Source organism: Cyprinodon tularosa, unplaced genomic scaffold (genome assembly GCF_016077235.1).
Source record: "Cyprinodon tularosa strain WSP-4 unplaced genomic scaffold, ASM1607723v1 ctg1489, whole genome shotgun sequence".
NCBI lineage: Eukaryota > Metazoa > Chordata > Actinopteri > Cyprinodontiformes > Cyprinodontidae > Cyprinodon > Cyprinodon tularosa.
In genome coordinates this window covers 35796-48653 of record NW_024038319.1, presented here as the reverse complement: position 1 = coordinate 48653, position 12858 = coordinate 35796, and the positions used below count along the sequence as shown (strand labels likewise).

The 12858-nt window shown below is 51.7% G+C and overlaps 1 protein-coding gene across 1 annotated transcript; it reads left to right on the top strand.

Annotated features, from left to right (window-relative positions):
* Nucleotides 1–496: 496 nt before the first annotated feature.
* On the top strand, nucleotides 497–12608 carry LOC119779510 (pleckstrin homology domain-containing family G member 3-like). The gene is made up of 13 exons (XM_038279170.1): nucleotides 497–654; nucleotides 860–991; nucleotides 2623–2805; nucleotides 2884–2976; nucleotides 3264–3350; nucleotides 3439–3472; nucleotides 3546–3638; nucleotides 3726–3758; nucleotides 6564–6574; nucleotides 6706–6918; nucleotides 8511–8600; nucleotides 8873–10244; nucleotides 10992–12608. Exons 1-13 carry the CDS (start codon nucleotides 529–531, stop codon nucleotides 11816–11818), a joined length of 3294 nt encoding a protein of 1097 aa, XP_038135098.1. The 5' UTR covers nucleotides 497–528; the 3' UTR covers nucleotides 11819–12608.
* The last annotated feature ends 250 nt before the right edge of the window (nucleotides 12609–12858 follow it).

Genomic DNA, 12858 nt, shown 5'->3' with positions numbered 1-12858 from the left:
GTTCCCCCACCTGCTCCTCCTCACCTGTTCCTCCTCACCTGTTCCTCCTCCCTGTTCCTCCTCACCTGTTCATCTCTCCTCCTTGTTCCTCCTCACCTGTTTCTCCTCACCTGTTTATTTCTCCTCACCTGTTTCTCCTCCTCACCTGTTCCTCCTCACCTGTTCCTCCTCCCTGTTCCCCCTCACCTGCTCCTCCTCACCTGTTTCTCCTCACCTGTTCCTCCTCACCTGTTCCTCCTCCCTGTTTCTCCTCCTTGTTCCTCCTCACCTGTTTCTCCTCACCTGTTTATTTCTCCTCACCTGTTTCTCCTCCTCACCTGTTCCTCCTCACCTGTTCCTCCTCCCTGTTCCTCCTCACCTGCTCCTCCTCACCTGTTTCTCCTCACCTGTTCCTCCTCACCTGTTCCTCCTCCCTGTTCCTCCTCACCTGTTCATCTCTCCTCCTTGTTCCTCCTCACCTGTTCCTCCTCACCTGTTTCTCCTCCTCGTTTCTCCTGCTGCAGTTCGGTGGCGGCGCTCACGGAGTGCATGATGAACAAATCTCTGGCCCAGTTTTTCCGGGAGCGCCAGGCGTCTCTGAAGCGCTCCATGCCTCTGGGCTCCTACCTGCTCAAACCGGTCCAGAGGATCCTGAAGTATCACCTGCTGCTCCAGGTGCGTCACACCTGCATGGAGCTCAGCTCCTCTGGGATATCCGGTCTCTGATTGGCTGAAGAATGACATCATTCATCCATCATTAATGTTCTTAATGTTCTGGTTCTGACCCGTCAGAACCTGCGTTGGTTTGGATCAGAGGATCCATGTCTGAGGAACAGGAAACCTTCCTCAGATGTTCTCCTCCTTCTGTGTCGATGTTCAGGAGATCGCCAAGCACTTTGACCCTGAGGAGGAGGGCTATGACGTGGTGGAGGAGGCCATCTACACCATGACGGGGGTGGCCTGGTACATCAACGACATGAAGAGGAAGCATGAGCACGCCGTCCGGCTGCAGGTCGACCATCCTGTTTCCTTCTAACCCTACAGCGGTGCTGCATGTTGGACCCGGTTCCTCTCAGTTCTGCTTTAGAGCTGCTGCTCTCTGGCGGTTTAGATCTGGAACGTTTATATCTATTAATATCAGCAATTATTATCGGTACTGATTGCTGCTTAAAACCAAGATCTGCATAAAGCTTTGCAGCAGAGGGAAGCATGAAGCGCGCAGTTTTTCCATCCACTGAACTTTCCATTGGTTTCCATTGACCATGACTTCCCTTCAGTGCTGCACAGCAGACTGATTCAATTCAACTTGTTTCTATAGCAACAATTCACATCATCTCAGCAGATCATCCAGTCAGATTGGTCTAAACACACAGCCAGGCAGACGAGCTCCGAGCACATCCAGTTAGTCACAGTCAGAGAAACAGGACTACACTGGAAAACAGGCCAAGCTCCAACATCTAGAAACAAAGGTGTTGATGGCAGCAGCACAGCTGATATTTCTCTCCAGGATGGAGTCACAGCCAAACAGGAACAGACCAGATGAAGCTACTATGAGAAAAAGCAGAGAGAGCAGAACGTTAGAGATTGAACTAACAGATTCTGCAGAGTGGGAGAATAGAGATAGAATGAAGCAGAATGATGAAAAAGGGGTCCCTATGTCCTCCAGCAGTCTAAGCCTATAGCAGCAGAACTATAGAGATAGCTCAGGATAACCTGAGCCACTCTAACTAGAAGCTTTATCAAAAAGGAAAGTTTTAAGCCTAGCCTTAAAAGTAGACAGGGTGTCTGCCTCACGGACTAAAACTGGTAGTTGGTTCCACAGGGAGGAGCCTGAGAACTAAAAGATCTGCCTCCCATTCTACTTTTAGAAATTCTAGGAGCCACTAGTAAACCTGCAGATTGAGAGCGAAGTGCTCTGTTAGGAACATAAGGAACAATCAGATCTCTGATATAAGATGGAGCTTGGCCATTTAAGGCTTTATATGTGAGAAGGAGGATTTTAAATTCTATTCTTGATTTAACAGGAAGCCAATGAAGAGAAGCCAGGATAGGCGAGATATGATCTCTCTTTTTCATTTTCATCAGAACTCTGGCTGCAGCATTTTGGATCAGCTGATTCAGTTTCAGGTTTCTGTTTGTTCATTAATGTCAGATAGATCAGATTTAAACCAGTCTAGAGCCGTTCCTTTAATTCCAACATTAAAATATTCAAGTCTTTCTAAAAGAATATTCTGATCAACTGGATCAAATGCAGCACTGAGATCCAGCAGGAGGAGAACAGAGTCATTTATCTGAGGCCATGAGAATCATTCTGCCTACGGATCCGTGTTCTGTTGCAGACTTCAGTCAAAATCCTGTAATTCTCTCTTGATCTTCTGTAAAATATATATTTCTTTATTATTATTATTAGAGAGAATCATTATAATCAATATTGAAAAATCTCATTCTGTCCATTAAAACCACAGAAAGCTTTTTTGAGATGTTCTCCTCGTTTTTCTTTTGAAGGTTTTATGTAGAAAATGACCTGGACCTTTCAGAATAAAAGCATCTGGATGTAGTTCTGCTCTGTTTCCATGTGAGAACTAGTCTGTGACAATGAAGCTCTTCTCCAGATGTTTCTGACGGGGTTCAAACTGTGTTCAGGAGGTCCAGTCCCTGCTGCTGAACTGGAAAGGTCAGGACCTCACCACCTACGGCGAGCTGGTTCTGGAGGGAAACTTCAAGGTTCCCCGGGCCAGACACGAGAGGACGCTCTTCCTGTTCGACCGCATGCTGCTCATCACCAAACGGCGCGGAGAGCACTACGTCTACAAGACGCACATCTCTGTGAGTAACGAGCAGACCCGCGGGTTCTAACCAGCGGCGCCGGGCCTGGTTCTGATGGTTCTGTCTCTGCTTCCTCAGTCCTCCACGCTGCTGCTGATCGAGAGCGCCAAAGACTCTCTGAGCTTCAGCGTGAGCCACTACAAACACATCAAGCAGCCTCACACTGTGCAGGTGAGGCGGTCTGTCCCAGCACCCAGCGACTGGTTGGAGCTAACGCCTCCCACACGCTGGCTCAGATATGTCCAAAGATCAGGAGGAGGGTTAGGGTTAGAAGCTGATTAAAACAAGAATGGAAAGTTTAAAGTAACAAACCACTCAAAATGATCAGAGGAGTCATTATTGGGCCGTCAGGAGAAACGTTTTCATTCCTGAGTGAGAAACGACAGATAGCAGAGGAGCGAGCCCTGAGGGATGCCAGAGGGACCAGCGTCTGATCTGTTAGTCTGCTTTTCTTTCAGGCAAAGACTGTGGAGGAGAAGAAGCTCTGGGCTCATCACATCAAACGCATCATTTTAGAGAACCACCCGGCAGCCATCCCACAGAAGGTCAGAGACCAGCACCGCGCTCCCACACCAGTAAGACCAGTACACCTCAGTCGACGGTAACGGGACCTGCTTGTGTCGTGTGTTTCAGGCTAAAGAAGCGATTCTGGAGATGGATTCCGTCTGTGAGGAGGACTCTCTTCTGCTTTTCGCCCTGCAGACGTGCTCAGTCTTTGTGACACTGTGGTTTCCCTGCAGGTCCGGCCAGGTACCGTTACAGCCCCGAGCGGCTGAAGAAGGCGGTGATGGAGGAGTTCCCCAGAGAGGCTCGTCAGGGCCGCAGACAGTCCGGTACTCCTCTGACCTCCTTCTCTTCTTCTTCTGCTCTACTCGGTGACTGTCCCTCAGGCTCACCTCACTGCTCTTTTTCTTCTGCAGAACCGACCAAACAGATGCTGAGGAGGACTGAAGGTAAGTCATCCATTTCTGGCCATCAGCTGTGTTCTTCCTCACAGCAGCTTCTTCCTGTTGGATCAGCTCACTTCCTGTTACATGAGCGCCTGACATCTGGCTCTGTCGTCTGGCTCTGACGTCTGGCTCTATCGTCTGGCTCTATCATCCGGCTCTATCGTCCGGCTCTGTCGTCCGGCTCTATCGTCCGGCTCTATCGTCTGGCTCTATCGTCCGGCTCTATCGTCCGGCTCTATCGTCCGGCTCTATCGTCTGGCTCTGTCGTCTGGCTCTGTCGTCTGGCTCTATCGTCCGGCTCTATCGTCCGGCTCTGTCGTCCGGCTCTGTCGTCCGGCTCTATCGTCCGGCTCTGTCGTCTGACTCTATCGTCTGGCTCTATCGTCCGGCTCTATCGTCCGGCTCTGTCGTCCGGCTCTGTCGTCCGGCTCTATCGTCCGGCTCTGTCGTCTGACTCTATCGTCCGGCTCTATCGTCTGGCTCTGACTTCTGACTCTATCGTCTGGCTCTATCGTCTGGCTCTATCATCTGGCTCTATCATCCGGCTCTATCGTCCGGCTCTATCGTCCGGCTCTATCGTCCGGCTCTATCGTCCGGCTCTATCGTCTGGCTCTGACTTCTGACTCTGACTTCTGACTCTATCGTCTGGCTCTGTCATCTGGCTCTATCGTCCGGCTCTATCGTCTGGCTCTATCGTCTGGCTCTGACTTCTGACTCTGTCGTCTGACTCTATCGTCTGGCTCTGACTTCTGACTCTGTCGTCTGACTCTATCGTCTGACTCTATCGTCTGGCTCTGTCGTCTGGCTCTGTCGTCTCGCTCTGTCGTCTGACTCTATCGTCTGGCTCTGACTTCTGACTCTATCGTCTGGCTCTGACTTCTGACTCTGTCGTCTGGCTCTATCGTCCGGCTCTATCGTCCGGCTCTGTCGTCCGGCTCTATCGTCCGGCTCTGTCGTCCGGCTCTATCGTCTGGCTCTATCGTCTGGCTCTGACTTCTGACTCTGTCGTCTGGCTCTATCGTCTGGCTTTATCGTCTGGCTCTATCGTCTGGCTCTATCGTCTGGCTCTGTCGTCCGGCTCTGTCGTCTGGCTCTATCGTCTGGCTCTGACTTCTGACTCTGTCGTCTGACTCTATCGTCTGGCTCTATCGTCTGGCTCTGTCGTCTGGCTCTATCGTCTGGCTCTGACTTCTGACTCTGTCGTCTGACTCTATCGTCTGGCTCTGACTTCTGACTCTGTCGTCTGACTCTATCGTCTGACTCTATCGTCTGGCTCTGTCGTGCGGCTCTATCGTCTGGCTCTATCGTCTGGCTCTGACTTCTGACTCTGTCGTCTGGCTCTATCGTCTGGCTCTATCGTCTGACTCTATCGTCTGGCTCTGACTTCTGACTCTGTCGTCTGACTCTATCGTCTGACTCTATCGTCTGGCTCTGTCGTGCGGCTCTATCGTCTGGCTCTATCGTCTGGCTCTGACTTCTGACTCTGTCGTCTGGCTCTATCGTCTGGCTCTATCGTCTGGCTCTGACTTCTGGCTCTGACTTCTGACTCTGACTTCTGACTCTATCGTCTGGCTCTATCGTCTGGCTCTATCGTCTGGCTCCGTCGTCTGGCTCCGTCGTCTGGCTCCGTCGTCTGGCTCTATCGTCTGGCTCTGACTTCTGACTCTATCGTCTGGCTCTATCGTCTGGCTCTGACGTCTGGCTCTATCGTCTGGCTCTGACGTCTGGCTCTGACGTCTGGCTCTATCGTCTGGCTCTGACGTCTGGCTCTGACGTCTGGCTCTATCGTCTGGCTCTGACGTCTGGCTCTATCATCTCGCTCTATCGTCTGGCTCTATCGTCTGGCTCTATCATCTCGCTCTATCGTCTCGCTCTATCGTCTGGCTCTGACTTCTGGCTCTGACGTCTGGCTCTGACGTCTGGCTCTGTCGTCTGGCTCTGTCGTCTGGCTCTGACATCTGGCTCTGACGTCTGGCTCTGACGTCTGGCTCTGACGTCTGGCTCTGACGTCTGGCTCTATCGTCTGGCTCTGACGTCTGGCTCTATCGTCTGGCTCTGACGTCTGGCTCTATCGTCTGGCTCTATCGTCTGGCTCTGTCGTCTGGCTCTATCGTCTGGCTCTGACGTCTGGCTCTGACGTCTGGCTCTATCGTCTGGCTCTATCGTCTGGCTCTATCGTCTGGCTCTATCGTCTGGCTCTATCGTCTGGCTCTATCGTCTGGCTCTATCGTCTGGCTCTGACGTCTGGCTCTATCGTCTGGCTCTGACGTCTGGCTCTATCGTCTGGCTCTGACGTCTGGCTCTATCGTCTGGCTCTATCGTCTGGCTCTGTCGTCTGGCTCTATCGTCTGGCTCTGACGTCTGGCTCTGACGTCTGGCTCTGTCGTCTGGCTCTATCGTCTGGCTCTGTCGTCTGGCTCTATCGTCTGGCTCTGACGTCTGGCTCTATCGTCTGGCTCTATCGTCTGGCTCTGACGTCTGGCTCTGACGTCTGGCTCTATCGTCTGGCTCTATCGTCTGGCTCTATCGTCTGGCTCTATCGTCTGGCTCTATCGTCTGGCTCTATCGTCTGGCTCTATCGTCTGGCTCTATCGTCTGGCTCTGACGTCTGGCTCTATCGTCTGGCTCTGACGTCTGGCTCTATCATCTCGCTCTATCGTCTAGCTCTATCGTCTAGCTCTAGCATATAGTTCTAGCAACTGACTAGCGTCTTACTCTACTGTCTGAGTCTAATGTCTGACTGTTTTCTTTTTACTTTCCAACCAAACGTCTCCTCTGCTGCTGCTGCCTCCCCTTACGACGTCTCAGCACCTCTGCAGGTAAGAAACTGATCCCTCAGCTTTTCCTTGTCTCTGTGGAGACACCTTTCCGTGTTTGAGTCACTATGGAAAGATGTGTAGCAAGTTTGAGGTAGAGAGAAGCAGGATGAGCAGTGTGTAACATCCTGCAGCACGCCAACAGCGAGGACGCCTTGCCAGATGACAGGCTCTCGCTGGAAGGCGGCATCAGCAGCAGCGACCTGGGTGAGTTGGATTGTGGCAGTCTTCTCCAGGAGGAGGGTTTCCCCAGCATGGGGAGCTCAGCAGAGAGGCTGGGGTGCAGCAAAGAAGAGGTGGTGGAGGAGATGAGGCAGCTGGATGAGTTCCTCCTAGAGGACAAGCAGGTAGAGGACTTTGCCAGCTCCGTGCTGGATGCCATCTCCTGCTGGCACTACACTGTCCAGGCCTTCCTTTCCTCTGCGGGGACGGTGAGGCTTTCGCTGACGGCCTGTCCTCATTGCCCCCAGCTCCGCATTCCCTGCTCTATAGTGCTCTAAATGGGCCGGCGCCATAACCGCTGCATGTTCAGATGTGATGTTAACCTCAGGAAGCTAGCGCTCCGAAGCAGGGAGAGTCTCCCTGTAGCAACGTGGGCAAACCAGCACTTCTGTTCACGGACCTGAAGGCAGATCAGATCCCGGCTGAGGATGAATCACAGGTTTCTCTACAGAAGGACCTGAAAACGTTTCCATGCCGGATCTCAGATCTGACCTTCATGTCCATGAGTAGAACCACCACGGTGTTTGTTTACAAACCAAGACTGGAAGTCCGGCTAGCTTCCTCTGTTGACCTGAAGGTGTCCCCTGTATGGCTGTAGGTAGAGAAGAAATGTGTTCTGGGACAGGAAGCGGTCTCACCTGGACTAGCAGGTACTGCTTAGCGGGCCTTCGGCAGACAGTCCGAGACTCGGAACGTCCATTAAAGGAGTCAGACCTGGGTCTGTGACTCGTCTCTCATTTTAGAGACCTGGCCTTAGGATACAGACAGACCCCACCTTGGACTAGTCCCTCCCAGTTTTAAAGCTTGAGCTCTTCTATCAAACACTAGAACCTGGTTGGACTTTCCTCTCTGACTGCCCTTGGTCCGGCTCCGTAATGTTCTAGATTTCCCAGGACCTGGACTTGCTCCGCAGAAATTTTAGATCTAGACCTGCTTCTCACAGCCTCCAGATTTTAGTTCCCCAGTGGATCCGGACTTTCCCATTTGGCAGTTCAGAAATAGATCAACTAGAAATGCATCTTCCTCTTGAAGGAGCTGCTGGTCAGATGTTAGAAGAGCTGGGGTTGTTATGGAAACGTTAGCGGTTGTCTGTGCTGGTTACACTGGAGTTTGGAGTTTTCCTACAAACTGGTCCCTTAGATGAAGGAGGTCATCTCTAGAGACCGACCCATGGAGCCGATCAGTGTCCAGATCCACGGTGAACAGACCAGGAACGGGGACATTCTTATTAGGACTGAATACATGAAACCAAGTTGATTATAGCTTCCAGTCTTGGTGGTAGACTAACTGGACGCCCAGAGCCACACCATAAAACTCAGCTTCCCCAGCTTTGGACCTTCTTAGATAAACGTCTAAAGGTTTGCTGCTCCTTTCTCCTTGCTTTTTCTCTTTATGTTTGATGCTGTGTGCAAAGCTGAGATGTTGCTTTCTGTCCGTCATAAAGAGCCACTTCATGCAGCAGAGCAGTGCTTCCCAAAGCTTTCTAATCAACCCTTTGATTTCAGAGAAAGTTTTCATGCCTCCAACTAATCATTTTGAGTGTTGATCAAACAAAAGGTCAGCTGCTGTAAATTAAACTAAATCGCCTTTAAGTAACTAAACTACATGTTTATTTGACTTTGAATTAAAATCATTTAATAAGCTGATGTATTTTGAACATTTAGAGAGCATTTAGCTGATCCAACATCTGACCCGGTGATGTTTCTGTTCTCTGAAGGTGGCAGAGAGAGGAGGCTTCATCTCCAGCACAGAAAACGGACAGTACTCTGCAGACGAACAGAACAGAGCAGAACCAGCACCTGAGCAGGTACCAGTAAAGCCTGATCAACTGATTTCTTTAGTTTTTTAGCAGATGAGGAAAAAGGAGACTTGGAACCTTAACAGGTCAGTGACCCAACCATCCTCTGAGAGACTCGATCACTGATCTGTGAGGGTTTGTTCATATGGCAGAAGCTTAGTGGGTCTGCTAAACATTTTGGTACCACTGATGTACGGTTCGGTACCAGCTTCAGGAAACGATCCTCTTCTGGTCTTCAGCTGTTAGTTCAAATGTTTTGACTCATATCTTCTCCTTTACAGCCGCCAACAGATACGTTGCCTGAAGAGAAGCTCTTGAAAGAAGCAGAACAGTCCTCTGATCTTTCCGTTGTCCCTGAGGTCCCTCAGATGTCTGAACATCCAAACGCTGATGAAGATCCAGAACACATTGACCTGCCCTCCTCTTCTGACGCCAAGACTCTGAGCAGTGGTGAATCTTCTGAGGAAGATGAGGGTGAAGTGGGAGAAGAGTCCACTTCTCCCAGTATTCTACCATCCTCGGTTCTGGACAAGGCCAGCGCCATCGCTCAGCACTGCTCCAGCAGCATCAGGAGAGGCAGCCTGGCCCAGGATGATGGCTGGTCTGTAGGATGTCCGTCTCCTCGGTTACCCAGCAGATCTGGCAGCATGCTCAGCCTCAGGTCCGAGTCGGCCAACAGATCGTTCCGGCTCAACAGCGACTTGTATGATCCTCTGGAACCTCTGGGTGGAACAGACTTGAGTCTGGCGTCCCCCCGAGATGACGGTATCTTGGATCAAGACCGAAGCATTCGGCGAAGACGGGATTCCACCCTGTCCAAGCAGGACCTGCTGCTGATTGGCAAAATCAAAAATTACTATGAGAACGCTGGGAACCAGGACGCGGCGTTTAGCCTGCGGCGCAGGGAGAGTCTGACATACATCCCCTCAGGGTTGGTCCGCAGCTCCGTCAGCCGCTTTAACAGCATACCGCGAGATGAAGCCATCCAGTCCAGCTCTGCCTCAGTCCATCCTCAGGGTCCGGACCACGTCCCCACAGGTCCTGGACCCGCCACAAATACAGAGACCACAGACCACATGGTTTCTGGTCAGCCTGAGAAGTCTGATCCGTTCAGAGAGAAGTTTGAAGAACATCCCAGACGCACTGATGACAATCTGCCAGGAGAAGAGTTAAGATCTTCTTCTGAAATGATTAAGATCTTGCAGGCAAAGGAGGGACAGATATCCAGGTCTCAAATCGAAGACCGGGAGTCTAACCGGTCCAGGGACATAGAAAAACCCTCCAGACCCGCTAGCATCAGCAGGAGCTGTGACCCGGAGTGGGGAGTGTCTGCTCTGAGCGGCGTCGAGGACTCCACTAGTCCCCCAAGGACCAACAGTCGGACCCTGAGGTGTTTTGGAGAAGAAACTGTGACCCTCAGAGCCACAGCTCCTCGGGTGGTGCAGCTGAGAGCAGAGGCTACTGGGAAAGAACTGGCAGAGGATTCGGACCAAATGGACGAGCTGGACAGGGCAGAGAGTAAAGTCCGTCTTCTGGCGCGTCGGTACAGCCAGCGGATCAGATCTGCCAGTCCTGTGGGTCGGCAGGGAGGTCAGGCCGGTCTTTGCAACAAGAAGAGTCTGGCCTGTGTGTTTGAGGAGAAGGAGAGTTCAGGTAAGCCCCTCCTGTCACCACGGTTTAAGATATTCCTTTATTAGAATAGACGGGAGGCACAGCTTAGCCCCCCCATCATCCAGGTGCCACAACTCCAACCGTGGCCTTTAGAGTCCAACTCAGTCCATGTAGGTACAAGGACAGCCCAGCAGGTGGGGCCAGAGACCTAAAGGAGAACACTGCAGCTAGCTTAGCCTAGCTTAGCTTAGCCTGCGGGAAGCAGGAGTATGATGCTAGTAGCAATGCCACAGATAAATGTGTTCCCTCTCTAGAAGGTGCAGGTCTAGGAAGACATTTGGTGTCTTATCAGAATGAACGTCTAGCTGCACGGTGCTGACCCAGAGTTACCTGAAGGTGGCGCCATGGAGGACAGGAGGCATCTGATGATGGTCCTAATGATGGACACACACAATAATTTGGTCCAAAGGGAAAATGGACTGCAGTGGCCACTGTTCTACCCTTAGAGGGCAGCACTGAGGCAAATACCCAGAATCTCACATATCAGACCCGGCTGATCTGAACAGAAATAGATTTTAGAGCAGATTCAGTGATTTGAAGCTGAAATATTTCCTCTCAGGCCTTAAACTCTAATAACAATCTCTCACTACGTTAACCTGGATGTTTTCTTCTTTAGCCTGTTTGAAGGAAACCAAACTGTTTCGCTTTTCCAGGTGTTTTTCTTTCAAAGATGCTAGAATATAAAAGTTAACCATCGGTTCCTCCTGATGGACTCTCTGTTTTCTGCAGGTAAACCCAACCTGACTCTGCCGCCGGTTTCTAAAAGCCAGTCCGCCGGCCTGCCTCTGAGCCCAGTGGACCCGTCCCCAGGGGCCGTGTCTCCAGGTCGGCCCTCCTCCCGCAGCCCCCTCAGCCCCCCTGCCCCCACCGAGGGCTTCAGCTGGCCAGATGTTCGGGAGCTTCGCTCCAGATACTCCGACGGTGGCCGGTCACTGAAGAATCCGATGAGCCGCAGCTCCACCGTCACGGAGAACATGCTGGACGGGGGTCTCAGGAGGCATTCCAGCGGCTCCTCCAGTCATCTCCACTCCGATCCCAGTGGATGGTCCTCACGTAGGCCTCCAGGCAGCCAGGAGGAGCGCCCCAATCGGCTCCAGAGAGCCAATTCTCTGGATCCTCGGCTGAATTTGCACCAGACGGGGGAGCTGCAGAGGCTTCAGAGACAGGCCAGCCCGGACATGGAGGAGGGTTACTACATCGCAGCCGAGAGGCCGCTCACCGACGACCCGGAGCACAAGATCATCATCATGGAGAAGCTTCCAGAAGCTGCAAAAACAGCCTCTGAATCCAAAGGGGAGGATGACGGCAGATACGTCCAGATACGCTCGCCCACCAGCAGGGAGAAGATCTCCATCATGGCCGTCCTCGACCGCTGCCGCGCCTACCAGGAGTCTGACGAGTACAAGCAAAGGGGCGACACCAAGAGGAGTCCTCATGAGTCCACCAAGACCACCGCAGCATCACCGGACCTGGATGAGTCCCAGAAGACCAGATCAGACCTTGGACAGAGGAACATGGTGAAAAACCTGAGGGAACGTTTTCAGAGCCAGAGCTAAAGAACCGGAAGATTCTGAGAAAGTCTGACTTTAGACTGAGGTCCACAAACCCACAGAAGATGCCAACCCGACAAACCAAACAATGCCGCTGCGCCGCTGCGGGTCGATGAGGGCTGCTGTTCGGACCTTAGCCTCCTTCTGGTTCTCCTCAAAAACCCGACAGAACCAGGAGGGAACCACCAACATTTACCACAGAAGGGAACGGTTCCCATCATTACACCGTCAAAGGACGCGTTACCATAGCAACACCATCAACGCTGTTCAGAATGCACCTCTGCTTTGACATCCATGGAAACTAATTTATTGCTGGCTTCCTGAAAAACTCAGTGAGGTTCTGTTTCCAGTTTCCAGATGTGGCATCCCTCAGGGCGGGTTCTGGACTCCCCTTATGATGGAGGTTCAGGTGGAGAGTTGACCTCCAGGTTGACCTCGCTGTGACGGCTCCTGAAGCGGCTGAAACTCACTGGTTTCTCTGCCTGATCTGCTTCAGGACCAGATGGTTCTGATCTGGAGGAAAGTCAGCCCTCAGCATGATGCTTCCACCGCTGTGCCATAACTGACCCTGAGAAAGCTCCACGGACAGGGAGCGCTTCATTGATGAGAGGCTCAGTCTGGATATGATGAAGATGCTTATGATGATGAGGATGGAGAGAACTGATCTGATGATTTAACTAAAAACACAACAAATACTTAAAAAATATGAAATCTATTTAATAAAGATAAATTATTGCTCTTTTTTAGCATGCTACCTGTAATCTAATCGTTTTATTAAACATCCAGAATAATTTAACCTTTTCTGCCTTTTTCTGATTTATTTATGTGAAGAAGTTTTTCCTGATGAGCAGGAAATTAATACGCAGGGAGCCAGGTACCTACCGAGGGCCACGAGTCCCCCATTAACACGCAGGGAGCCAGGTACCTACCGAGGGCCACGAGTCCCCCATTGACACGCAGGGAGCCAGGTACCTACCGAGGGCCACGAGTCCCCCATTAACACGCAGGGAGCCAGGTACCTACCGAGGGCCACGAGTCCCCCATTG

What these genes read in the sequence shown, in the direction of transcription:
- LOC119779510 (XM_038279170.1), top strand. Translation starts at nt 529, where the DNA reads ATGATGAACAAATCTCTGGCCCAGTTTTTCCGGGAGCGCCAGGCGTCT. An exon ending in CAGAACCAGCACCTGAGCAG is followed by an intron (nt 8,601 to 8,872) that starts GTACCAGTAAAG and finishes TCTCCTTTACAG; the next exon opens with CCGCCAACAGATACGTTGCC. An exon ending in TGAGGAGAAGGAGAGTTCAG is followed by an intron (nt 10,245 to 10,991) that starts GTAAGCCCCTCC and finishes TGTTTTCTGCAG; the next exon opens with GTAAACCCAACCTGACTCTG.